Source organism: Lotus japonicus, chromosome 4 (genome assembly GCF_012489685.1).
Source record: "Lotus japonicus ecotype B-129 chromosome 4, LjGifu_v1.2".
In the NCBI taxonomy this organism is placed as follows: Eukaryota; Viridiplantae; Streptophyta; class Magnoliopsida; order Fabales; family Fabaceae; genus Lotus; species Lotus japonicus.
This window is the reverse complement of record NC_080044.1, coordinates 32,635,031-32,662,609: the sequence shown is the minus strand read 5'-3', so window position 1 is coordinate 32,662,609 and position 27,579 is coordinate 32,635,031. Positions and strand designations below refer to the sequence as shown.

General features: G+C 38.2%; 1 protein-coding gene and 1 long non-coding RNA gene across 2 annotated transcripts; both read right to left on the bottom strand.

Annotated features, from left to right (window-relative positions):
• Positions 1-6,837: 6,837 nt before the first annotated feature.
• LOC130713564 (uncharacterized) lies at positions 6,838-7,749 on the bottom strand. The gene is made up of 2 exons (XR_009010929.1): positions 7,261-7,749; positions 6,838-7,162 (listed from the first exon to the last, which is right to left on the bottom strand). It is a non-coding gene; the product is annotated as an uncharacterized LOC130713564 (long non-coding RNA).
• Positions 7,750-8,550: 801 nt separating this feature from the next.
• LOC130712633 (beta-glucosidase 40-like) lies at positions 8,551-9,763 on the bottom strand. Its single transcript, XM_057562455.1, has 3 exons — positions 9,653-9,763; positions 9,123-9,238; positions 8,551-8,785 (listed from the first exon to the last, which is right to left on the bottom strand). The coding sequence occupies exons 1-3, from the start codon at positions 9,761-9,763 to the stop codon at positions 8,551-8,553; spliced, it is 462 nt and encodes a 153-aa protein (XP_057418438.1).
• Between the last annotated feature and the right edge of the window lie 17,816 nt (positions 9,764-27,579).

Here is a 27,579-nt window from a genome sequence, read left to right as displayed (position 1 = left end):
TTCGGAAGTCCGCCGATGCTAATTTCTTTGCTTCGAAACCCTATTTTCGAGCGATGGATGAAGACTTTTTCTATTCGGACTTCTAACGAAGTTTTCGTCCGCGTAGTCAGATTTGTTTCGACATTTCCAATCTTTTTCCAGTACAAAGTTTTGTCGTTTGAGCATCACAGCAAAAAGTAGTTTTTCGGGACAGACTAACTTAAACCGCTTTTGGGATTTTAGATATCGTTTTTCCCAAATCATAGATATTTGTTTTGAGTTCTGGAATTCTGACGCCAGAATCTCTCTTGGAATTCCTCGGTGAACGTGCTGCAAAAATCGGAATCGCGAAATTTTCATTTTTCCGCGATTTCACCCGCCTATAAATAGGCGAAAAAGCAAATATCTTCATTTTCTTTCTATTTGGGCCGCGGTTTGAGGAGAGCAAGGGGAGAACGTTTTTCGCCGAAACTCGACCAATCTTCGCGCAGTTTCCCTACTTCTAGGTATCGAGGTAACTAGCATGAATCCTACCTCTGATTACTGTTTCTGTTGCCGTTTCTGAAGTCGTTTCTGTGCTCACAGTTTTGAGCTTTTTCTAAAATGGTCAGATTTCTTCGATTTCTTGTTGGTTATGTTCCTTACGTTCCCATGAGCCTAAAACCTCTGTCAGTAATCGCCGATTGCGATTCAGTTGTCCAGGATCTGAAAAACTGTTTCAAAACCTTTTTGTCTCACATTTGAAACTTTATTGTCGAAAAGTCATAATCTGACTTCGTGCCTTTAGGATTGTTGTCACGGATGTCGTTAGGATCATTGCTGTCAAATTGTTTTCAGAACTGATAACTTTGAAGTTTTGAGCCTTTATTTTGGACCCAAAATGCCCCTGGATTGTCGTATTTCGACCCGATTGTCCGAAAAATTGTTCTGACAGTTTCTTTACCTTAGTTTACCTTAAAACTACCTTGTGAATTGATTTGATCGAAGAAAAAGAGCCGAAGCCCTTTTCCTTTAGGCCGTGGCTATTTCCTTTAGGGGGGGAGTTTTTCGTTTTCGAAAACTTGTCTTTCGTACCCGGATGTCGTATTCTGAAGCTTTAATGCTTTGTCTATCGTTTATGATTGTATTGCGATCGAACTAATCGATTTTGTGTGGATTCTGCTTTGTTTTTCCTCCGAGGTTCGGTTGAAGGAACTTTGGAAGTTTCAAGGCATTCCTGTGAAGGAGATTTGTTTTGCGAAGCTGGATCAGCTCGAGGTTAGGGCAACTTACATATATTAGCTATGATTGGCATGATAGGCGTCGATAAATTCGACTTATGCTTATCTGATGTTGTTTATGATGATGATTTATTCGTTATGATTGTTTTCATAACTTATGATATTGATGATTGATGAATTGGGCGTTCTGACGCAACTTCGGAGTGGAGATTCATTGATCTGGTGATCTTTGACATTTTGGGTTGGATGAACAAACCCTAGGCAAGTCCAAACGTGGGGTTTGAGACTTAGCCATTCATTGGTATTTGTTCGTATTCTTAGACTTTCCCCGGGAAACTTCTTTTGGGTGGTTGGTTTTCGGAAAACCTAGAATGAATAGAATTTCGAAAACTAGAGATTTTGGGAGACTTAAACTTTGAGAAATAAACTCATAACCTGATTAATCCAATTCGAAACGTTTTTACTAAACGAATAATCATAGGAGAACTAAAGGGGAAAATATTTACGAAAGACGGGGAAAGTCGACTTTTGTTGTGGGTTTGGAGAGTTTTGGAATTGGGGAAAGCCACTAAGGTGAGCTATGGAGATGATTGAAAGTCATCGGAGTACTCTAGTACTCTTGGGAGTGTTGTTCGAGTCGTGTTGTATTGACCGGCACAGACTCTGGGCTTTGTTTGTGGGTTTTGTGGTGGGAGTGTGTTGTATTGACCGACACTAACTCCGAGTCGTGTTGTATTGACCGACACTGACTCTGGCTTTGATTTTGGGTTTTGTGTTGGGGCTGTGTTGTATTGACCGACACTAATCCCTTGGGTTATCTTGTTGTTGGAGCCGTGTTGTATTGACCGACACTTAGTGCTCTTGTTGTTTGGGCTGTGTTGTATTGATCGACACTAGACCCTTGTGTATTCTTGTTGATGGAGTTGTGTTGTATTGACCGACACTTACTCCGAGTTGTGTTGTATTGACCGACACTAACTCATGGGTTTGTTGAGATTGGGTTGTGAGCTAAACACTTTCGTGGTAAGGGCGATTCGTTGTTGGCTAACCATATTGCATCAATCGGGTGAATAACGGGAATGGTTCACCTGTGCATATCATGGTGAATAACGGGAATGGTTCACCTGGCATAAATGATGAATAACGGGAATGGTTCATCATATGGTGAATAACGGGAATGGTTCACCAAGGATGAATAACGGGAATGGTTCATCCAGGATGAATAATGGAATGGTTCATCCATAGTGAAGAACGGGAATGCTTCACTTGTGGCGAACGGGAACGCGTCACAAATCCGGATTCATATTGTCCATTTCACGCATACATTGATTCTGACTTGAATTGTGTGCTGTTTGATTTTATTGAAGCAATGTTAGAGCCATAACATGCTAGGATTGTTTATATATATATATATATATATATATATATATATATATATATATATATATATATATATATATCAACATATATCTATACCCCATATCACATGTTGAGTGTATATCTACGTATTTCTGTGAGTTGACCCTAGCGCCTTGGCTTTGGTTGCATGTTTGTGTTTGGGCGGTCGGCCTGCTGCCAGATGTCGACGGTGGATTGGATTTCGATGTCTCTCCCTCGGGGGGATCAGTACGAGTTGGTGGTTCGTGATGCCCCCACCGCTTGGGTGATTATTGTTGCTGGTCATCAGGCGACGTACCGGGGAAGGGTCAAGGAGGAACGGACTGACGAGCGTGGACGTTTGACGAAAGGAGTTCTACGACGCATGGACCTGAGCTTCAACTTGCCGACTTCAGTTCGCTGTGGACTCGGTACTGGAAGGGTAGGTTTAGGCTGGCGTCATGTTTTGTGTAGAGCTCTGATTCGTTTTGCTTTTGGGACAGGGTAGGTTCCCGACGCATGACTTTTTGTGTGGTTCTCTTACTGAGGGATCATAGTGAGTCAGTCGGACCATAAGGGTCTTTGCTTAGGCCATTTGAGGCCGACTTTCTCCTAGTGGGTTGTAATTATAAACTTTCTTGCTCACACTTCTGGTTTTGTATATACTTGCCTGCGGCACACCACTTTGGAGTCACTGCGAGGGCGCGTGACATGGGAGTGCAGCTGAGGCTGTACATGTGTATATATTTGTATATTGGTTAGTTTAGTGGTTGGGCTATGCCTTTACTTCCTATCGCTTTATTTAAAAGGAATCAAACGAAAAAAAAAATTACCCGTTTTCCGCGTAAAGATTATTTGGTTACTAAAGTGACACCTGGAAATCGGGATGTTACAGGGAGGAAAACACGTTTTAAGGCGCTGATTTTCCGGTATGGTTGCCGGAATCTTCAAGCTGAAAAACGGCAACCAAGAACAGCCCAGAAACTGTCCAAATGAGCCCAGAAAGACGCCAAACTTTCCAGATATCATATTTGGAAATCCAGAAGCATGAATATCAAGTTTTAGAGGGATTTGAACATGTTTTGTGATATAATCAAAGGGGGACAGATTTGGTGATGTTTGAGTATAATGGTGGCTGCTATGGAAGGGAGAATTTTGTGGCTTTTGGGACAAAGAGAAGAGAAGAGAGAGGGGGAGAAAGCTTCTGCAGAGTGGGAAATGGGAAATGGCAGAGTAACAAGAGGAAGAATTGAGAGAAGTGAAGGTGTGAAAACTTCATGACTTTGCTCACCTATTTATAGAGGATGGAAGAGGATGAAGGTGATTGCAGGTCACCATGGAGGGGAGGACAAGTGATTGCAGATTGCCATTCAGAAGAAAGAAGAGAATACGTGGGAGAGAAGGAAGGAAGTGATTATTCATCACTTGGAATTTTATGGTTTTGCCACATAGCCTAAAATGGGTATACATTGATTTAGGAAGTGTAGGATCTAACACTTAAAGCTATAGAAAAACTATTGTGAAGGTTAATCTTTATTCTAAATGTAAACTAATACTATTTTGGATAAATTTACGTGATCATAGAACTAAATATAATTTTTAATCTTTTATTTTAGTTTCATTTTCTTTTTATTCAATTTTCTAACCATGAATATATTAAGAAATTATATTAAAATTACTTATAAAATTTATTCTAAAACCTAAATATTTAGTTATTAAATTTAAATTATCACCTTATTTAGACATAACTTAAGCAGGTGAAATCAGGGATGTTACATTGCATGTGTTTATCAATATAATCTATTGTGGTTATGAAATATACATTATTGTGCTATTATATACTATTATTTGAAAGTTAACCCCCGCACGCAATTGTTTTTATGTCTATGCTTGGGCGGCCGACAACCGCCAGGTGTCAGAGGGTGGAGGATGGAGGTCATTGTGGAGGTATCTCGGGCAGCGCCACCAGATCATGAAGAGTTCAAAGATGAGGATCTGTCGCACGATATCCTCCGAGCATGAAGAAGTGGAAGTCGAGGATAGAGTTAATCGGCTCGGACGAGCGAGAGAGCGCGTAATTCAACAATGGACTAGTCGTTGTAGAGTCGAGGAACATGGTTGACATGTTTTCTCGGGTAGAGTGTTGCCATGTTAGTGCAATACTTGTAGGGTTGGATTAACAGATCAACATATCTGTATTTTGGGGTAGGGTAGGTCTCCAACATATTGCTTTTGGTTTGGTTCTCTTGCGGGGAAATCATATGGAGTAGTCGACCATATGAGTCAAGGCTGGAAGCCATTTTGGGCTGACTATTTCTTTTCGAACATTGTAAATACTTATGTACTATATTATGATGACTTGTCACTATTTCCTTTGGGCTTGTGTATATATATGTGGTGGGTTAGTATGTATTTATGGTCTCTATGCATAACATGTTTAAAAATCTCTTTTGCTTTGAAGAAAAAAAAAGTACTTGCTTCAAGAATTGCTCATGAAATCTATTGCATATTTATTTATTAAAAGGATATTATTGTGACCCCGAAAGTTTGGGCATTACAACAAGAGTGTCAGCTAGCCTACTTATAATGATAAAAAGACTTGTTCATCAAGAAACAATTCCTTGTTCACTAAGTCTTTTCAAATCCAAGCCCACGAAGGAGTAAGTTGTTGAGTACTTTAGGAATCTGCAGGTCCCACAAATGGTTGAATATTTTATTGAGGTAAACATGGGATTTGTATCTCTTTAAGTTAGCTTTATGTGCCTTTTGATTTTTCCCAATTCCGAGTTCTGAAGCCCAAGATTTGATCGTTTTAGTGCATGTTGGTCCAGACTCGCAGGACTGGCGACAACAACTTTGCAAGGAAACTCTGGCCAAGTTAGAAATAGATTCTCGATTTTTTTCTAAACATGATAGTTGGAGGGCTTTGAGTAAGCTTTCCAACGAAATATTAGTCGCCCTATTCAACCTGTTCTAGTGCAATGGGTCATAAAAGCTAAAAAGAAAGAATCAAGCGTTTTCCATCAAAAATCCAAATAGGTGTGACATATTTTTTTTATCAAGAAAATAGGTGTGAAATGTTAGAATTCATCTAATTCACCCAAATAATGCATAAACTTAATTAATTCAAGCTCAGAAAATCACAAATAATATGCATGAATTCTGTATTGATAAACAGACATTCAAGTTACTAGCCACGTGGGTATAGGGACAAGTACGAGTAATTTTTTAAAACGGGGGTTTGAGGAAGGCTACTATGGTACCCTGCTCAGACTTTACCCATTTCCATCCTTTTCTTAACCACATACTCGCGTTCTGCTTCTTGCAAGGACTCATAAATCGTGGAATGCTAGTGCTTTATCTCTCTTAGTCAACTAGTAAGCTTTTGTTTGAATGTTCTTCTTTACTTTGACTGGTCCAACTATGGAAAACTAACTTCCCTATGATCAAGGAACTGAACCTGTTGCCACTTTGCACGTGAAAATATTCTAGAAGCTCCAAAATATTTTCTTTCTTCTTCCCTAGTCTTTGAATCTCCATACAAACTTGCCTCCATTTAGTCACTTCAGCATGTTATGCCAATGACAATTCTCATGTCCTCGATTGTACCCCCAATGCTTAGTTTCTATGCTACGGTTGTATTTTCGGCTTCCTGAACTAGGCGTTACAATTTTTGTGGTTAACAATTACGAAATAATTTTAGCAGACCTAGCACATCACCCCAAAAGAGATGTATGTCTCAATTATGTGAATTAGGATTACTTTAGAAAATCAAAGATATTTGGATAACACAATCTTATAAGGCATCTCATATCTGTAGAGATTGCATCCAATATCATGAAAGATTCGTTCTAGGTTTAAACCAACTATTCCATAAATATGGGAAAGGTTAACAGTTTTGAGGTGCATCTTCTTTTTAAACCCTAGTCCTTATTCTCTTTCTCAATCTCACTGATAGGGGGCATCTTTTAGGTACTCACCATTGGTGTACAATGCCAACCATTTTTAAGGAAGGAGGATACAAACGCAAATAAGAAAAAGACATCATAATCAAAGTCCATAGACATTTTATATCCGAACAAATAGTCCAGTAAGAAAAAATTATATTATATGAATTAAAAATATGTGTCTGGATGAGAACAGAATAATCAATTAAGTATATACTCAAGTTCAATATTTTATATCCGAACAAATAGTAATTAAGTAAAAATTTACATTGTCTTGACTTGATTTAATGAATGAACTAAAAAATGTGGCTAGATGAGAAGAGAATGTGATCTATATAAAAATTAATTCCACTATTATTGTTATTGTTACAATAAGTTTCAAACATAAAATTCTAAATCTAATAAATTTGAAACTGAAATCGATATAATTCTGTAGTTCCAAATACAATCATGTATTTTTACAACTATTTTGTTGGTTTCAAGAAATTCTTGAACCATTCCACAGATTGTTTGGGGTATCTCTTCTGGTTGTCTTTGTAATCAACAAAGTACAGACCAAATCTACAAGTGTATCCAGCAGACCACTCCCAGTTATCTAGTAGTGACCATGCAAAATATCCTTTCACATTGCAACCATCTCTGCAGTTAGCCAAATCAGTACTTCATTAGTGAGTTTATTTTCATCAAAATAGTCGTGGACTCTAATGTAGCAACAAGTAATAACAACTACTACATACTTGATAGAAGCCAGAAGGAAGATAAGTAGCCATTGTAATATCTAATCCGTTTCTCATCCTTTAGAGCATCCTTAATGGAGATAAATGGATTATTTGGATCATCCATTCCTGTAACAGCCATGAGAATGAAGATTTAGCTCAAATTTTATTCTTTGCTGGAACTTTCATGTTCTTACCAATAACACATTAAGTGTTGGGCAGGCTAGAAAAAAATGAAAGAAGAAAAATATCTTCTCTCGCAAATTATGCAGCATGAAAATACACAACTGTGATGTCAAAGTACTAGAGAAACACAGAGAAAGGTTTAAGCTTCTACTATTTAATGTTGAAAATTGAAATCATATTAGCTAGTCCCTAAAAATTACTATTATACATCAGTGCAAGCTAATAAATGTTATATTTTATCATAAAAGAGCATCTATTCCCGTTGTGCTTATACAGATTTGGATTCTCTGCTGCCTCAAAAATCTTACATTTACGCAGTCAAGCATTTTGAGTTGCCGGATTTTAATCAGACGATTCTCATTTTAAGTTGTAATAAGTAAATTGGAATATGAGTCATTAATCTTGATCAGACCACACAAAATGCTTTAATGCGTGAATGATGGATGACCCTAATTGTAGAATCCAAATCCATGATTATACACTTAACTTTTACTCTCCCATAAATTATATCATTTTCAAATAATTGTAGGTAAACTTTTTTTTTTTAAAGTTATATTGATTTTGCAGGGTGTTGTCAGAGGTATAAAATGGTGATAGGGGAATAGTGTTTTTCCTTATCGTAAAACACCCAATAGTGACTATGTTTATTCTCCTACACTTAAATTTCTTAATACCAAATTGCACTCTAGAATCTAGACAGATTGTAAGAATTTGAAGGTTACCATTTTCGGTGATAACAACAAGAGGGTTCCCATACTTCAATGATATATAGACTATGTGAATGTTTGAAAATCCTTTTACAATTGATTGTAATCCCAAAATCAATTCTGGGATGCACTTTAAGTGAGTAGCTTCTAGGTTCCATAATTGATTCCAGGAAAGAAAAACTGATCAAAACATGTTGTAAGCTTAGTATCTTTCAAAAGCAAAATCCAATCTGATTATGTTTTATTTCTTAAGCCAACAGGCAATGAGTAATCATTACAGTAAATCAATGAGACAAAATATGTTTCACATTAGCAAGAGGAAACAAAGGGGAGGAAAATAGTCACTTAGTTGCATCACCAAAGGTCAAAATTATAGCTCACACTGATAAAGAAATTGATGGCTGGAATAATGTTTGGTCTAAAACTTACGAAGCGTGACAGCACCGGAGTCTGCAATGGTATCATTGAGCACGATCCCAATTAAATTCGAAGAATTGTGTCGTGCATAAAATGTGGTGTAATGATTGATTCCCACAAAATCTATTGAACCCTTGAGAGAAGCAGACTCCGATGGAGAAAATTTTGGTAGCCTGCTTCCTACTCTACTTCTCATTGAACTTGGATAATCTCCAAACATCAATGGATCAAGAAACCTGTCATGAAGACATTTAACATCTCAAATTTGGTTAATATTTACATTTTATTAATCTTTACATGTAAATATGATTGAGACATATTGGAGGACTTATTTTGAGTTGTTGTCTTTAATACAAATCTGCATAGAAGGTGTCCCTTTCTTATTCTTATTCAGACATTCGTCAATTCCCACAGTAAAAACATGTAAGTTTGACGCATGTCTGGGTAGATGGTGGAAAATCACAGTGGATTCAAAGTCACAATGGACAGGAGCAACTTCCTTAACCGTCGCGACTGTCCACCATGAGTTTGCCTCACTGTGCTTTTCCCCAATGTACTATGTGAATGACGTACCAGCCCAGCTGAAAATCTTGAGCTCTCTGAGCTGCTTCAATGTCTTCTTGTTTGTTTGTTGCTGGCTGAAACCAAATGACATCAAAAGCTATCCCTAATGCTCCACCCTGTGTATTCTGAGGAGTAATAGAGTTATTTTAGTCATTTTAATGAGCTTTAAATCAATTCAAGAACTTGTATAAGCTTCATAAGAAAAATGATTAAAATATCTAATACCAATACTATACTAAAAAACTTCCCCAAAAATTCAAGTTTTAGTAAAACAAGATTTCGCCTAGTTCGTTAATATGATCCATTCTATTGCTTTCGACTGTGTTTGCTTCTCTATTAGCTTCGTCCCTAATATACATTCGCGGGAATTCTGAGGTTCAAAAGCCAATAGATTTGAAAGGTTGGATTGAGCAAATGTTCGTTTAGATTCACTCAAAATTCAAACAAAAACCAATAAGATTGCAACTTTAAAACTACAAAAGTAAATTTCATTTAACTAATTTAAAGTCTCCACAATATTTATATCTTTACAGCTTTACCTTATATTTTTTCCTGTAAATCTCTGCGGCTGCTGCATGAGAACGTAGGACATTGTGACCAACAATGTAAGGTTCCGTAGCAGAGTTCCCTGCCCTACAAAGTAGGTACATTCCATGATGTACCAAACATTTGGCACATTCCCCTTTTACTTAGAGTGAGTCTGTAATAAAGTTTGGTTCCATTAAGATTTCTTGCTTTGGTTTATATTTTGTTTAACTCTCTTCATGATTAACTGCTATTTTCAGAGTCAAAATGCTCACCATTCAATTCTATAGCAGCTTAACTTACTCAAGTGAGCTCTTAATTTGTCTTTTACTTGTTTTCCTCTTCAAAAATATAGTGACAATGGGAAACATCATTCTACTTCACTTTTTATAATTTTTTCAGCCGCGCCACACCTCCTGATTTACAACAATGGACAGCGATGGCAGATTCCTATGATAATCTTAATGAATCCGTTAGTACTATGTCTATATGTGTAGTTTGCATTGCTCTTTCTAAACTTTTCATGAAATATTGTACATGAGAATGAGATCATTTTGAAATTTACTGGTGGGAAAATATGTTTGGTTTGACTGATTCATATTTATCTGTTGTAAAGGCGTGTTCTATTTTCCATTTGATATTTATCAGAAGAATAAGAGGATTACAATATATGTTATGGAAATTTTGAGTAAAGATTAATATATTTACTATGTTGCTGTCAATTGGTTTTGAAAATGTGATGTCATTTTCAATCATCTGAGTTATGAATGCAGTGACTGCGGTTGAAGCTTTTTTTTGGGTAAGCAAAAATGGTTTTTGGTGACAACAAAATACAAATCCTATGATCACAAAATTGGTTTTTGTTTTCATGTGATTACTGCTTTCCTTCTCTTTAATTTTTGATTTCATGTTTCATTAGAAATAGGGATAGAGATATAGACCTGTTTCACATATGTTTGTTAAAAAGCATATAGCTTCATTTTATATTCTTGCACTATGACAGCCTGAGATAAGATGCATATAGAAGTAGCTTGCAAAATTTAAGGGAATGATTTATAGAAGTAGCTTGCAGTCACATCTTTTGGTTTCTAATTAGATGAAATTCAGTTACATCTTTATTAGAAAGAATATTGCATCCACTCATCTTAATTGAAGAAGGATATATAACAAACTGTGGCTAATGGGCGGGTTAAACCGTGGCAATAGAGTCCATATATTGTCACGGTTGAGGAACCGTGACAATATATGGACTCTATTGCCACGGTTCCTCCATACACCGTGGCAATATGTGGACTCTATTGCCACGGTTAAGTACGTAACCGTGGCAATATGTGGCCTCTATTGCCACAGTTACCTTTTAAAAACCGTGATAACAGCGAATCAATTGCCACGGTTCCGCCTTTAACCGTGGCAATTGAGCAATTGCCATGCACGCTATTGCAACGGTTAAACCGTGGCAAATGAGCGGGTTTAACCGTGGCCAAAGGCCTTTTCTGTAGTAGTGAGATATCCTTGATAGCTCCACTGAAACACCAATCATGGTATCTGGACAGTGGATGCTCGCGTCACATGACGGGAGAAAGGCGTATGTTCCAAGAGCTAAAACTTAAGCATGGAGGCGAAGTTGGCTTTGGTGGCAACGAAAAGGGTAAAATTGTTGGTACTGGTACTATTTGTGTAGATAGTAGTCCATGCATTGACAATGTTTTATTGGTAGACGGCTTAACTCATAACTTATTGTCTATAAGTCAATTAGCTGACAAGGGTTATGATGTTATCTTCAATCAAAAGTCCTGCCGGGCTGTAAGTCAGATCGATGACTCTGTTCTGTTTATTAGCAAGAGGAAGAACAACATTTATAAGATCAGATTATCTGAGTTGGAGGCTCAGAATGTGAAGTGCCTTCTGTCTGTTAATGAAGAGCAATGGGTATGGCATAGACGGTTAGGGCATGCCAGTATGAGAAAGATTTCTCTGCTGAGTAAGCTAAACCTTGTCAGAGCTTACCCACTCTGAAGTTCTCTTCAGATACTCTTTGTGAAGCATATCAGAAAGGCAAATTCACAAAAGTCCCTTTCAAGGCAAAGAATGTTGTCTCAACCTCAAGGCCGTTGGAACTTCTGCATATCGACCTGTTTGGACCAGTGAAAACTGAGTCTATAGGTGGCAAGAGATATGGGATGATCATTGTTGACGACTATAGCCGCTGGACATGGGTAAAATTTCTAACCCGCAAGGATGAGTCTCATGCTGTGTTCTCTACCTTCATAGCCCAAGTGCAAAACGAGAAGGCTTGTAGGATTGTGCGTGTCAGAAGTGACCATGGTGGAGAGTTTGAGAATGACAAGTTTGAGAGTCTGTTTGATTCCTATGGAATTGCACATGATTTCTCTTGTCCCAGAACTCCTCAACAAAATGGTGTTGTTGAGAGGAAGAACAGAACTCTTTAGGAGATGGCTAGAACCATGCTCCAAGAAACTGGCATGGCTAAGCACTTTTTGGCAGAGACAGTAAACACAGCGTGTTACATTCAGAACAGAATCTCTGTGAGACCAATTCTGAATAAGACTCCCTATGAATTGTGGAAGAATATAAAACCCAACATTTCTTATTTTCATCCTTTTGGTTGTGTTTGTTATGTTCTTAATACTAAGGATAGATTGCATAAATTTGATGCTAAGTCTTCTAAATGTCTATTACTTGGTTACTCTGAGAGATCTAAAGGTTTTAGATTCTATAATACTGATGCTAAAACAATTGAAGAATCTATTCATGTTAGATTTGACGATAAGCTTGACTCTGACCAGTCAAACCTAGTTGAGAAATTTGCAGATTTAAGTATAAGTGTTTCTGACAAAGGCAAAGCTCCAGAGGAAGCTGAGCCAGAGGAAGATGAACCAGAAGAAGCTGGTCCCTCTGATTCACAAACTCAGAAGAAGAGCAGAATCACTGCAGCTCATCCTAAGGAATTGATTCTGGGCAACAAAGATGAACCAGTCAGAACCAGATCAGCCTTCAGACCCTCTGAAGAGACCCTGCTTAGTCCGAAAGGACTGGTGTCCTTAATTGAACCCAAGTCAATTGATGAAGCTCTTCAGGACAAGGACTGGATTCTGGCTATGGAAGAAGAATTGAATCAATTTTCCAAGAATGATGTTTGGAGCCTAGTGAAGAAGCCTCAAAGTGTCCATGTAATTGGAACAAAATGGGTGTTCAGAAACAAGTTGAATGAGAAAGGTGATGTAGTCAGAAACAAGGCAATGCTAGTTGCTCAAGGCTACAGTCAGCAGGAAGGAATAGACTACACAGAAACATTTGCTCCAGTAGCAAGACTAGAAGCAATTAGACTGCTGATCTCCTTCTCAGTAAATCACAACATAATTCTACATCAGATGGATGTTAAGAGTGCCTTCCTAAATGGATACATATCAGAGGAAGTCTACGTTCATCAACCCCCAGGTTTTGAAGATGAGAAGAACCCAGACCATGTCTTCAAGCTGAAGAAACCTCTCTATGGTCTGAAGCAAGCTCCCAGAGCATGGTATGAGAGACTCAGCTCATTCCTTCTAGAAAATGAGTTTGTAAGGGGTAAAATAGATACAACTCTCTTTTGCAAAACTTACAAAGATGATATCTTAATTGTGCAAATTTATGTTGATGATATTATATTTGGTTCTGCTCATCAATCTCTATGCAAAGAATTTTCTGAGATGATGCAGGCTGAATTTGAGATGAGTATGATGGGAGAACTCAAGTACTTTCTGGGAATACAAGTTGATCAAACACCAAAAGGAACATATATCCATCAGAGCAAGTACACTAAAGAACTTCTGAAGAAGTTCAATATGCTGGAATCGACAGTTACCAAGACTCCAATGCATCCTACATGCATTCTGGAGAAAGAAGATGCAAGTGGTAAAGTTTGTCAGAAGCTCTATCGTGGTATGATAGGATCACTTCTATACTTAACTGCATCTAGGCCTGATATATTGTTTAGTGTTCATTTATGTGCTCGTCTGTTGTTAAGAGGATCCTAAGGTATCTGAAAGGTACCACTAACCTTGGCTTGATGTATAAGAAAACATCAGAGTATAAGCTTTCAGGTTATTGTGATGCTGATAATGCTGGAGATAGAACAGAGAGAAAAAGCACTTCTGGAAATTGTCAATTTCTGGGAAGCAACTTAGTCTCATGGGCAAGCAAGAGGCAATCAACCATTGCACTATCTACTGCAGAGGCAGAATATATCTCAGCAGCAATATGCAGCACTCAGATGCTCTGGATGAAACATCAGCTGGAGGATTATCAAATCCTTGAGAGCAATATCCCAATCTATTGTGATAACACTGCTGCAATTTCATTGAGTAAGAATCCTATCTTACATTCAAGGGCAAAGCACATTGAGGTAAAGTATCATTTCATTAGAGATTATGTACAGAAGGGCGTACTTCTTCTGAAGTTTGTTGATACTGACCATCAATGGGCAGATATCTTTACAAAGCCCTTAGCAGAGGATAGATTTAATTTCATTCTGAAAAATCTGAATATGGACTTTTTTCCAGCATGAAGATGGATCAGAACCTCTGACTATGTTACTTCTTTATCAGAAGATGTCTAGTCCAGAAGGTAACTCTATCAGAGTTTATGTACCCATTGGTGCTAACTCTGAAGCTGAGACAGTAAACGTGTGTCAGTATCTCTGATACATAGTTCCTTGTGCCCGTGCTGACAGTCTGCCGTAATGAGTGTTGATGTGCTTCTCCCCTGCGTGTGATATGTGTATTAACTGTTACTATGATGTCTTTAATTTTTAACCGTTGATTTTAAATTGCTTTTTGATCAACAACGGTTATTTTTCAAAAACCCACTATACACACACGTTCTCCTACACTTACGGTTTTACCTTATCTCTCTTCAGTTTTTTAAATCCTTATCCCCACGATCTCTCTCTCTCTCTATTCATCCTTTTCCTCTCTACCCAAAACCTTCAACCGCCTTCAAGATGGTTAGACCCAACAGACGTGAAACTGCAGATGCAACCAGATTTCCTACTATGGTAGTAGGCCAAGCTACAGGTCAATCAGGTCCTGTAACTCAAGGTCAAGGGCAAGCTCAAGAGAAGAAGATTCCAATTGCAGAACGGGGCTGTGCCGTTCACTGTGTTTTTGCTCCGGAAGAACTCCAGGTGCTTGCTGAATGGAGATTCGACCTGGATAATATAGCTGCTAATGGGTATGATCTTCGTCCCGAAGTTCATGTTCAGGGCTAGGAAGAATATTTCAACCGGCTTCGAGGTCCAATCTTTGACAAATTGGTCAAGGAATTCTGGAAACATGACACACAAGTGGTTTCCTACATTGCTGGAAGGAGGATAATCATTACTGAGAAGTCTATTGTTGATCTTCTGGGTGCACACACTGGAACTGGGTATAGATTCCAACTGACGGAATCAAAGGTGAAACCCAGAACCAAGGATGAAACCAACAAGGCTCTTTACACAACATACAAACCTGGCAAGAGCGACTACAAAGTGGTGGATCTTCATCCCAAGCTAAGGATCTGGCACAAGATTCTGCTTCACTACATCAACCAGAGGCCAAAGGGAAGCTCTCCTGATTACATCAACTTCTGTCAGAAGGCGATGCTGTTCTTCATTCAGGATCATAGGAAGATCTGCCTTCCTTTCTTCCTGTTCTCTTACCTGAAAGAGTGTATCAGGAAATCCAGAACCACTGCCTCCATCAAGTCTGCTATCAAGTACATCCCTTTTGGGAGACTGCTTTCAGATCTCTTCATTGAGAGCAAATTCATAGAAGATCTAATCAAGGCAGGATGCACAGAGGATCTGTCAACAATTGTTAGTGATGTCTTCACATCCACATCTTTGAAGAAGATGAGATTGATCAAGAAGAAGGTTGCCCCTGCTCATGAAGATACTTCTGATGAAGTCAGACAAAGAAGGGTGCCTCTGAATGATTACCCTCTGTGGTCTCAAGCAGACAACCCAGAAGCTATTTTGTGCTACATTGATGATCTGAAGCAACAAGGGTATGAAATAGATGTGGATGAGTTCTTCAGAAAATTGCCACCAGCTCCAGAGTTTGACTCTCCTCCCAAGAGGAAAGTTCAGAGAAAAATGGTCTTGGAGGAATCTTCTGAAGAGTTTGATAATCAGAAGAAGAAGAAGAAGGCTGACAAATCTAAGAGGAAGCACGAGGAACCCACCAAACCAGATGCTCCATCTGATGGTGATGATGGTGATGCTCCTCCTCCAAAGAAGAAAAAGAAGCAAGTGAGGATTGTGGAGAAGCCTACCCGTGTGGAACCTGCTGCTGCAGTCATCAGAATGGAGACTTCTGCCAGAGTGACTCGGTCTGCTGTGCGATCATCAAGTAAGTCTGCTGTTACTGAATCTGATGATGATTTAAATTCACTTGATGCACTCCCCATCTCTACACTCCTTATCCGCACAGCCACCCAACTCACTCCTATCCCAGAGTCTCAACCAGCTGACCAAACCACATCTCCACCAAATTCACCAAGGTCTTCATTTTTCCAACCTTCCCAACAAGAAGCACCTCTTTGGAACATGCTTCAGACTCCACGTCCCTCTGAACCAACCTCACCCATTACCATTCAATATAACCCACTTACCTCTGAAACCATCATTCTTGAACAACCAGAACCTGAACCCAGACCTTCTGATCACTCTGTCCCCAGAGCATCAGAACGTCCTGCTCGTAGAACAACTGATACAGATTCCTCAACTCCTTATACACCTGCAGTGACGGATCCAGAAATTTAATCTAGTGAGGGCAGTATATACATATAAATACGTAACAAAAAAATTATTCCCTCGTTCCTTTTTAAGAGTCGTTTTAGAAGGATTTTTTTGTTCCTATTTAACTGTCATTTTGATGTTTTAAGGTCCATTTTGTCAATTATACCCTTACTAGTAAGTGGAAATTAAATTCTCATTACATCAATTCAAAATCTTGTCTAGTAAGTAGAAATTAAAATCCAATAAAAGTACCCAAAAGAGCTTTCAAAGTTACATAGAAAAATGTGTTAACATTAAAAATTGGAGGGATGTTATAATTTTTTATTGCTACTAGGGAGGGAAGAATGATAATTAGTTTAATGATATGAGAGAGTGTACCAAAAAATTAATTATCCACTACTTTGGTTGGAAAACTTTATAACTTCATGATTAGGATGTGAGAGGGTAGAATTGGAAAAAAAACTTCAATAACCCACTATCTTGGGTAGAATGACACTTAAAAAGGAACGGAGAGAGTAACATATACTATTAGAAGTTTTAAAGCACATCACAATTGTTCCCTACAAGTTTTCATATACTCTAGAGTGTTGAATGAATTGAAGATTTGTGGATATTTTGTGTGTCATGATATAACCATTGGACAAAAGAAATGAGTGAAAGAATTGTGTAATACTAATATCCGATGGGCATTAGATTCAAGAAACACCAAATAAAAAAATACTCTAAGTACAAAAGTTTCAACTTTAAGCAATGTGGGACATAAGTGAGGGCAATTTTTATCAAATGAGTCAATAAAAATCACATACTTTTACTATTCAAATTAAGTGAGGGCAATTTTTATCAAAGAAAATATAAAAAATCACAAACTTTTACTACTCAAATTTTTTTCTAATGTATTTTACCAAATTCAAGTGAGGGCATTTGCCCTCATGCCTCTCCACTTGAATCCGTCCCTGTACTCCTGTATCATTTCCTACCAATGTTGCTGACTCCTCACCCTCCAACAACTCTGAATCAATTCGTAAATTTCACGAAGTTAAGAAAGAAAAAGAGTCTGCCATTCCATAACGTCTAGTTGACCCAGATCATCCTATCCAGGCTGACCCCTTGCATAAAGCAGACCCTTTAGCCCAACAAGTTCAACAAGAACCCATTCAACCAGAACCAGGTCTAACCACACTTAGGTTAGATCACCACACCCTCAGGTTGAAACCTCTGAACCAAACCTTGAGACCCACACTTCAAATGTTCATACTTTCGATGTCAGTTCTCCTCAAGGTGCCTCTGAGGCTAATAGCAGCAACCACCCCACCTCTCCTGAAACCAATCTCTCCATTGTTCCCTATACCTACCTCAGGCCAAACTCTCTTTCTGAGTGCATCAGTGTTTTTAATCATGAAGCTTCACTGATGATTCGCAATGTGCAAGGTCACACTGACCTTAGTGAGAAATCTGACTCTGTTGCTGAAGAATGGAATCGTCTGAGTACTTGGTTAGTTGCTCAAGTTCCTGTTATGATGAGTCATCTCACTGCAGAAAGGGATCAGAGGATTGAGGCTGCCAATCAGCGGTTTAACAGAAGAGTTGCTATGCATGAACAACAGCAAAGAACTAAGTTACTTGAAGCTGTTGAGGAAGCCAGAAGAGAGAAAGAGCAAGCAGAAGAAGCTGCACGTCAAGAGGTTGCACAAGCTGAAAATGCAAGATTAGAAGCTGAGAGACTACAAGCTGAAGCTGAAGCTCTTAGATGTCAAGCTCTTGCACCAGTGGTCTTCACTCCTGTTGCTTCTGATTCCACTCAAGCTCCTCACTCTGCTCAGAATGTTCCCTCTACCTCTACACAGCCAAGTTCTTCCAGACTTGACATCATGGAACAACGTCTCAACTCTCATGAGACTCTGCTGCTGGAAATGAAGCAAGCTCTTCAAGAACTTCTGCGTCGCTCTGACAAGCCTTAGTTTTTAGGATTTCTTTCGTTTTTCCTTCTTAACTTGGTTTATTTTTATTTTTATTTGTCTTATTTGCTATGTTTTGCTTACTCGTCGTTTATCATTGCATATATATATATATATGACATTGTGTTTGCAAAATTTTTTTATTCATGATAATTCATGTTTATTACATCATACATTTTTATTCCCTAAATATAGAATGGAGGATCCTTCCTCATTCTTCTGCACTCCCGGCGTTGCTCTGCTCTTTCCTTCTCCAGCCGATCACGCGTATACTCTATGTTGCCAAGCTTGATGCTCAGCTCGGTCTTCTCCAGACTATCTTCTATAGTCTTGAGTCTTCTTTCCACTGACTCCTTCTCTTCCAGAAAGTTCAGTTCCAGCTGGCTGAGTTCCTGAATTTCCTCCACGAAGCCAAGGAATTCCCTCAGATCTTTCTCCAGCTCTGGACCAAGATCTTCTTCAAGCAGTGTCTTCGTCAGCTCTTGTATCGTTCGTGTACCATCAGGGTGCCGGATGTTAAGGAACATGTCTTCCTCGAAGGCCTTCCTTCTGAGCTCTTCTAATGTCATTCTGTATGATGCCATTTTCTCTTAATTGGTATTGATCGAGTTGTGAAGCTTACCCTCTTCTAAATCGCTTTATATAAGCTTCATTCTCTCCTTAGAAGTTATTGCTCCTACAGTTTCTCGAGGTTAAGTCCTTGGTAACTGAAGCTTCTCTTTACTTCCGTGGCCGGTGGTAAACGTTCTTCTTTTGCATTAACTCCCTTCTTTAATTCGCTTAACTCTCATTCATGCATCGTTTATTTCTCCATCGTTTTTAAACTTAGACCTTCTCTAAGGGGGAATACCTTGTACTTCAAGCTAAGTTTTTAACACCCCTTACTTTTTGCTTATGACAAAAAGGGGGAGTACACCCAGTTTTTGATGTGTAAGCTGTGTTAGTGTGATTTATTTTTTCTTTTGGAGAATTTAAGAGTTCCACCTTTATGACCATAGATGTGTCACTGAGCAAATACAAGGAATACATTTCACTTCTTCTGAAGTGATTTTATTTGACTTTGATACCCTGCTTGTGACTCTGAATACTTATGCGCTCTGATTATTTTATATCATCTATGTCATGCGTCTTCACTCTGAACTCTTACATTATTTAGCTCAGAATCTAGACATTTCTAACGTTTTCATTAAGTCTTAGATTCAGGGGGAGCTATGCTCAGAATCAAGCTGTGACTTGGATTCAGAATGAGCAAAATAAACTATTCACATCAGGATAAGTCTTATTCTATCTCTCTAAACTCTGAGTGAATTCAGTTTATTGTTTAAGAATTGTTCATCAAAATACTTGGTTCTGTCATCATCAAAAAGGGGGAGATTGTAAGATCAAGTTTTGATCGTGTAGTACAACTCTATGTTTTGATGATTACAAGTTAACATTTTAGTATGAACAATTATGGTACTCTAACGTGTTTTTCTGAGTGTGCTATTTACAGGCTCTGACCTCAATTTAATCTCACACAAATCAGAAGCACTGTGCTTAAAGAGAGACCCAAGCAACGCTTTCGCAACATCTATGTTCACTCTGAACAGTAGAATCACTTCAGAAGATCTGAAGTCATACAAGCTCTGATATGGACTCAGTCACTTGAAGTTCTGAAGATCCAGACGTTCTGACAACCCAGACACTCTGAAGGTTCAGATGTTCTGATGGTGTAGAAGACTCTGAAGATCCAGAAGCTGAAAAGTGGAAACTCTGATGTCCAGAAGCAAGATGACTCTGAAGACCATGTACTTCCCTCTGAGTTCAGAATCAGAAGATACAACGGTCAGAGGATCTCTGCTTCCCTCTGACTCTGATCAACGAGCTTCACAAGTTCCAACATGAAGCATTCCCCTGATCATAAGTCTACTAGGTTTAAAGGTCAAGTCACTATCCAAGTACAAAAGCAAATGTACTATCCTGACGACCTACCTAACATTCCCAGCCACAGCAGAAGCTAGAATTTCCAAAACTGCCCTCCAACGGTAGCATTCTCATGCAGCGTTCAAACCCTAATCCTTGGAGTATAAATAGAGGCTGAAGATTGAAAGATGCGTTTGGAAGAATCTCACACGCGCAAGCTATATTCAAATCTTCTAAGCATTCTTTCATCTGAATTCATTGTGTTTACTATTAGCTTTTCAGAAGCAAATTCTTTGTAAACATTCTTTCTTAAACAGTTGTTTAGTTACCTTTAGGAGATCAAGTTTGATAGGATCCTAGAGCAGACTAAGAGAGTGAATCTTAGTGTGAGCTAAGTCAGTGTATTGTTAGTCACTTGTAGGTTTCAAGTGCAGTTGTAACATTTACCTGATTAGTGGATTGCCTTCATTCTAAGAAGGAAGAAATCACCTTAACAGGTGGACTGGATTAGCTTGAGTGATTCATCAAGTGAACCAGGATAAAATCCTTGTGTGCTTTTCTATCTCTTATCTTAAGCACTTTGTTCTCGAAAGATTTGTTAAAATCTTTAAGGTGGAAGTTTTATTCTGAAAACGTTATTCAAACCCCCCCTTTCTACCGTTTTTCATACCTTCAACTTGGTCTGCCTGAAGAGGCAGGTACAAAGAATACTTGTTTTGTCTGAAGAGGCGGGGGTCAAATAATACTTGTATGGAGAAGTGATTGATACTTGAGCTTAGTGATATCTTTGCGATGCCAAGTGTTGGTAAATCCGCAAGTGTACGAATCCACCTAGTTTTAAATATCGAACCACAGGGATTGTGAGTGACTAAATTAAGTTTAAGTCTTGAGTACGAAGGTTTGTTTTATTGAAATAGAGATATGTCGATGTAGTAAAGATAAAATAAACAGAAACTCAGAAAAGAACATGCTTTGAGTTCTTGCTCAACTAGTCAATTCAAGCACATCATTCTAAGCACATGTTCTCATGAATCTCTCCTTGATGTTATAGCCTAGTTACTCACTTATTGATTCCTCACATAAGCAATTCTCCCATACTAAAAGCTAAGCCCAATTCCTTGTGTACTTAGTCATTTATATGAGGTTTTAGATCATGCAAATTCAGGCCAACAAACCCCAACCCTTCCTCTATTCCTAGTAGCCAAGATAGAAGGGGTAATCCCAAATCGGTTCCCTAATCTATAACAAACTTCCGTTCTGATTATAGAATAGCATAAAGCAAGCATGCATACAGGCTTGGATTGAAATTCAGAAAATGGGATTCAAGAAAAGAAGAAGAACATGTGGGAAAGAACTTAAGATTATAACCCAAATATGAAAAGTCTTACATGAAAACCAAAGCATAAGAAGAGAGATTAGCCAAGCATGGTAAGAGAGCCATGCTTGGCTAAGAATCTGAATTACAAGCTTGGAAGCCTCTCTCTCACTCTCCTAGATGATTATCTACCTCTGAATTTTACAAAGTATGAAAAGATATCAAAGATTCCAAAATAAAATGACTAAAATCCTATTTATAGGCAAAATTGGTGTTTTTCTGCTGTGCTGGGCGCTCGAATGCCAGGCTAATTTTCTTCAGCATTTGGCTTCTGCCTCCCTGGCGCTCAGGCGCCCCAGGGCAGCGCATGAGCGCCCCAGCTCGCCTGAAAACCTCTTCAACTTCATTTTAACTCCTCTTTAATGCCTCCTTCAAGTCTCTAAACCCCTTGGCTTTCTTCCTTCAGCTGTTACAACCTGATTACTTGAACAAGAGTATAAAATCAACTAGGAATTAAACTAGACCCCTAAACTCTACTAAAATACCATTAAAGACCCCATAAAACTATGAAATTACCAAAGCATTGCAAAAACACTAGTAAAGATAAAAATGCATGGAAATGCATGAAACACTACATGAGACACAAGAAAAAGATTCAAAACCTACAACGAAATGACCCTAAAAACACTACTAAATCCGGGTCATCACACCACTATACTCAACGACAGCTCGCCCTCGAGCGTCACTAAGATTAGCTTGCCCTCAAGCACAAAGAATTACTCCCAACACACATGCCAAAAGAGGGATACATTTAGAAAACCGGGGGACTAAGTGAATGTATTTAGTTCCAAGAGAAAGATTCAACAGTCAACCTTGTGAAACTCTTAGACAAAGAAGAATTAGAGTTCACTATGAGAAGCATTTAGAGCTAACATCCTAGCATGAGACAATTGTTTAGTGCATTGAGCACACAAGCAAGTTCATAGGTTCTGAGAATCATTCCCTCAAGAGCAACTAAAGTTGACAATGCATTATTCAATGAGACTTCAAAAGGGGTATAATGTTGGCTAGGTAAGGCACAAGGTAGGTGGTCCCTAAGGAAGACTAAGGCTGCACAAAATTTGAGTGTGGTCCTTCATGAAAACCAGAGCTTAAAGCAATTGATACTTAGCACACAAGTCTCTCAACCCCCTTTTGTTTCAGAATTTTTTCTTTTTTTTGGAACTCCACCTTTGCACTAGAGTTCATTTTTTTTGACTTCTTTTTGGAACTCCATCCGGGCCATGAAGTTCATTTTCTCTTTTGAATTTTTTCAATTTTTTTCTTTGGGGTAAGAGACAATTGCATTTTTAATAAACTAGCTCCATTAAGAGTTAAGAACCATAACTCCCCATTGAATCCAACCAATCATCCAACCCAATAAACAAGGTTACAATAGAATCTCCATAAGGCTCAAAAGGGTCGACTAGGGACAAAGATGTTATAAAAACAAATTCCGAAGTCCAAGAAAACCTACCAATCTCAAAAATGCAAGTCTCATAAAGATACTTCCAAGGGTGCGAGAAATGAAACACAGAACCAAGAAGTGCAAGTGAGTCAGGATCCTCCAGGTAAATTATATAGTGAAGGGTCAAAGATGGACCCTTGTGGACTCACATCAACTCTATCCTCAAGACAACACTTAGAAGACTGAAGTCTCTCCCTCTCTTTCCCAAACATACAATCACTCCCCAAAAGAAAGCGCAAAGTATCCACTTAAAAATATTTTCAAAACCAGCATCATGTAAGTGAGCAAGACTTGGGAACTTATCATTTGAGTAAAGGGCATAAAGACCAAGGTATAAAAGACTCTATAAAACAATGCATGATCGAAAAGGATAAACAAAATCTATAAAAGAAAAAAAATATGCTAAAAATGCATGGATTAAAACTCAGAGTAAGGAAAGAACCTCCTTTCAAGTGATTAAGTGCCTCCAAGTGTTCTCCACCTTTATTTCCTGAAAAACTAACAAAAGAAACAAAAACGTAAACCTGAAAAGAAAAAAAAACATGGGTTGTCTCCCATTCAGCCCTAAGTTATAGTCTTAGGTAGACTATACTTCAAACTCGTAACTCAAACCAAAAACCACAAACAATCCCCGGCAACGGCGCCAAAAACTTGTTGGTAAATCCGCAAGTGTACGAATCCACCCGGTTTTAAATATCGAACCACAGGGATTGTGAGCGACTAAATTCAGTTTAAGTCTTGAGTATGAAGGTTTGTTTTATTGAAATAGAGATATGTCGATGTAGTAAAGACAAAATAAACAAAAACTCAGAAAAGAACATGCTTTGGGTTCTTGCTCAACTAGTCAATTCAAGCATATCATTCTAAGCACATGTTCTCATGAATCTCTCCTTGATGTTATAGCCTAGTTACTCACTTATTGATTCCTCACATAAGCAATTCTCCCATACTAAAAGCTAAGCCCAATTCCTTGTATACTTAGTCATTTATATGAGGTTTTAGATCATGCAAATTCAGGCCAACAAACCCCAACCCTTCCTCTATTCCTAGTAGCCAAGATAGAAGGGGTAATCCCAAATCGGTTCCCTAATCTATAACAAACTTCCGTTCTGATTATAGAAAAGCATAAAGCAAGCATGCATACAGGCTTGGATTGAAATTCAGAAAATGGGATTCAAGAAAAGAAGAAGAACATGTGGGAAAGAACTTAAGATTATAACCCAAATATAAAAAGTCTTACATAAAAACCAAAGCATAAGAAGAGAGTTTAGCCAAGCATGGCAAGCTAAGAACCTGAATTACAAGCTTGGAAGCCTCTCTCTCACTCTCCTAGATGATCCTCTACCTCTGAATTTTACAAAGTATGAAAAGATATCAAAGATTCCAAAATAAAATGACTAAAATCCTATTTATAGGCAAAATTGGCGTTTTTCTGCTGTGCCCGGCGCTCGAGCGCTAGGCTGATTTTCTTCAGCATTTGGCTTCTGCCTCCCTGGCGCTCAGGCGCCCTAGGGCAGCGCTTGAGCGCCCCAGCTCGCCTGAAAACCTCTTCAACTTCATTTTAACTCCTCTTTAATGCCTCCTTCAAGTCTCTAAACCCCTTGGCTTTCTTCCTTCAGCTGTTACAACCTGATTACTTGCTCAAAAAGACTAGAAACAAAGCCAAGAAACTCAAAGGTTAATTTGCACAAGAGTATAAAATCAACTAGGAATTAAACTAGACCCCTAAACTCTACTAAAATACCATTAAAGACCCTATAAAACTATGAAATTACCAAAGCATTGCAAAAACACTAGTAAAGATAAAAATGCATGAAACACTACATGAGACACAAGAAAAAGACTCAAAACCTACAACGAAATGACCCTAAAAACACTACTAAATCCGGGTCATCACCAAGGATTGGATGTAGCCCTATCATTCGGGGGGTGAACCGGGTTAAAATTGTTGGTGTACATCGTCTACTTCCCTGCTATACATTTCTGCTACACCAAACGATCTCAACAAAGATGATGAATCTTTAAATTGTTTGGAAATCCAAGTTTTTGGATGGCACAATTCAAACCCTCTTTTCTTGTGCTACTCTGATCAACTTCAACATGCTCAAAAACTAGTGAAAAATTCGTCGCACTATAACTCAGATCATGAAATACTGTAAAGTCTACATGAGTTCTCCCTCTAAGAAGAACATATAATCTAATATGTTTTAATGAAGACAAAAAAATCAAGACCGTGACAAAACAATGGAGACCAAGACACAATAATTGAGAATAGCAGAGGCTTCAAAAAGACAAGGAAAAGCAAAGAAGACCAAAACAAAGCGGAAAGGAGAACGGTAAACCTTCAGGACATAAGGAAGATCAACATGAAGAACATGAAGATCAAGACAAGATGTTGAAGACAGTGACAAGGCAAAGATGATTGAGATAAAGCAAAGGAGTTCAAGACAAAGTTCACGTAGAAGATCAATACAAGATGTTGAAGACTGTGACAAGGCAAAGAGGATTGAGACAAATCAAAAGAGTTCAAGACAAAGGTCTCATAGGAGATCAACAAGAAGAATTGAGAAGACAAGCTCAAGAAAGAAACATTGAAGACTTGAATATGAGTCGATTGGAACCTTGGATATTGTGGTGTTGCTGTTGTTTTTTGTGATGAAATGCCTTGATTGTGGAGATTGATCATAATTCTTTGTATCTATTGAGGAGTTTGAGAATTAGCTTGTGTTTACATAGTTAATAGAGTCAATACGTATAGAACTCCTAGAACACGAGTTAGTAAATTAAGTCAGTTAGTAACTATGTCAAGTGTACTTGGGAATGGTACAAAGAACGTGAGTGCATTGCGTTAGAGCTAAAGAATGGAAGGAAGCAAGCGGACACAGAGAGCAAAGACGTGAGCAGATTAGAGTCGCAACTTAGGAAGGAAAACACATAAGGTGAGGGAAATTTTCCGTCTATTAGCTATATACTTAGTATTGACTTATTGTGTGATTGATTGTTATGTTAGTTTCTATTGAAGCATGTTGATTGGGATATTGATCGCTATTGAAGCATGTTGTTTGAGATATTGATTCCTATTGAAGCATGTTGTTGAGATGTTAACTGATATTGATGCATGACTGAATGAATTGTATGCATGTGAAAGTTCTACAATAAATTTTTAATTATGCTTGAGAACTAATTGTTTACTGACTATAAACACCGAGTATTAATGAGTGTTATTGAGTAGGTTATGACGAGATCAAGATCTTCCTTGAGAAGATTCTCCTTGGGAAAAATGAATCTTTAGAAAATGATAAGTTTTGGAAATGTAAGAAAAGACTTAAAGTTTTGAGAATTAAACATCATAATTAAAATAATCCAAGTGATAATGTAAGGCCCAAGTTTTTCAGTTTATACCAAGTGAATAAATTCTTATTCACAAGTAGGTTGATGTATCGTGAAAGAAAACCTGAACTATAGTTTACCAAATGAAATAAATTTATGAAGGAGAAAGTTCAGGAAAAGTCAAAGGATTGTATCGAAGTCGATAAAAGTTATAGCACGATCGTTATACACTTAAACCTAGGTCAGAAACCCTAGTATATAGCTAGTTTTCACTTTTAGGCACGATGGAAGTTAATTCCAAAAATCTTCAGAGAAATGTTAGAACTTCTCTTTTTCCATATATCACAATCGTTTCGAGGCGAAACTCTAGGATCTACGAACGTCCGATTCCAATCATCGGAAGTTTGCCGAAACCGAATCCCTGGTATTTCAAAACCCTAGAATCACCCGACTATGGGGACTTTATCTATTCAGAGCTTCAAATGAATATTCTACACGCGTACACCCATTTCTCTTGATGATTTCAATCTTTCTTCAGAAGGAAGTTTTCCATTCCGACATCCGATGCAAAAAGCAACTTATCGGGTAAAATAGTTTTACACCGACTATGCATTAGTTGCCAAAAATACAAGGAGACCTCATTTTAGTTTTGGAATTCTTTCGCCAAAACATATCTTATAATTCACGGAGAATGACGCCGGAAAAATCAGATTCGCGAAACTTTCATTTTCCCGCGAATTTCCATCTTCTATATATAGCAAGCAAGTGAGAAAAAAACACAAAACTCCTCCATTTTTATCTCCAAGGCCGCGAGCTTCACCAAGGAAGAAGGAAGAAGAGTTTTTCTTCATTACTTGCTTGATCGTCGATCAATCAGTTGCTGCTTCAAGGTTTCGAGGTATAGTCGCTAATCCTTACCTCTGATCGCTTTTTCCATAGCTTTTCTGTAGACTTTTCTGAGCTGATAGTTTTGAGGTTTTTGCAAAACTATCCTGAATATTTCATTTCTGATTCTAAACCTCTTCCTTATGTGCCCAAGATCACTTCTGCCGGATTAGATTTTCCGTTATGCCGCCGGATTTCCGCCAGAATCAATTTTAGCCTTAAATACCCGTTTTTGGAGTAAAGCTTCAACCTTTAGGCTGAAAACT

Excerpts from the sequence above, each read along its gene's own strand:
- LOC130712633 (XM_057562455.1), bottom strand. The coding sequence starts at position 9,763 with ATGTACCTACTTTGTAGGGCAGGGAACTCTGCTACGGAACCTTACATT. Across the intron at positions 9,239-9,652 it reads TTTACAGGAAAAAATATAAG|AATACACAGGGTGGAGCATT; the intron begins GTAAAGCTGTAA and ends ATTACTCCTCAG. Across the intron at positions 8,786-9,122 it reads CAAGATTTTCAGCTGGGCTG|GTTTCTTGATCCATTGATGT; the intron begins GTACGTCATTCA and ends TCTTCATGACAG.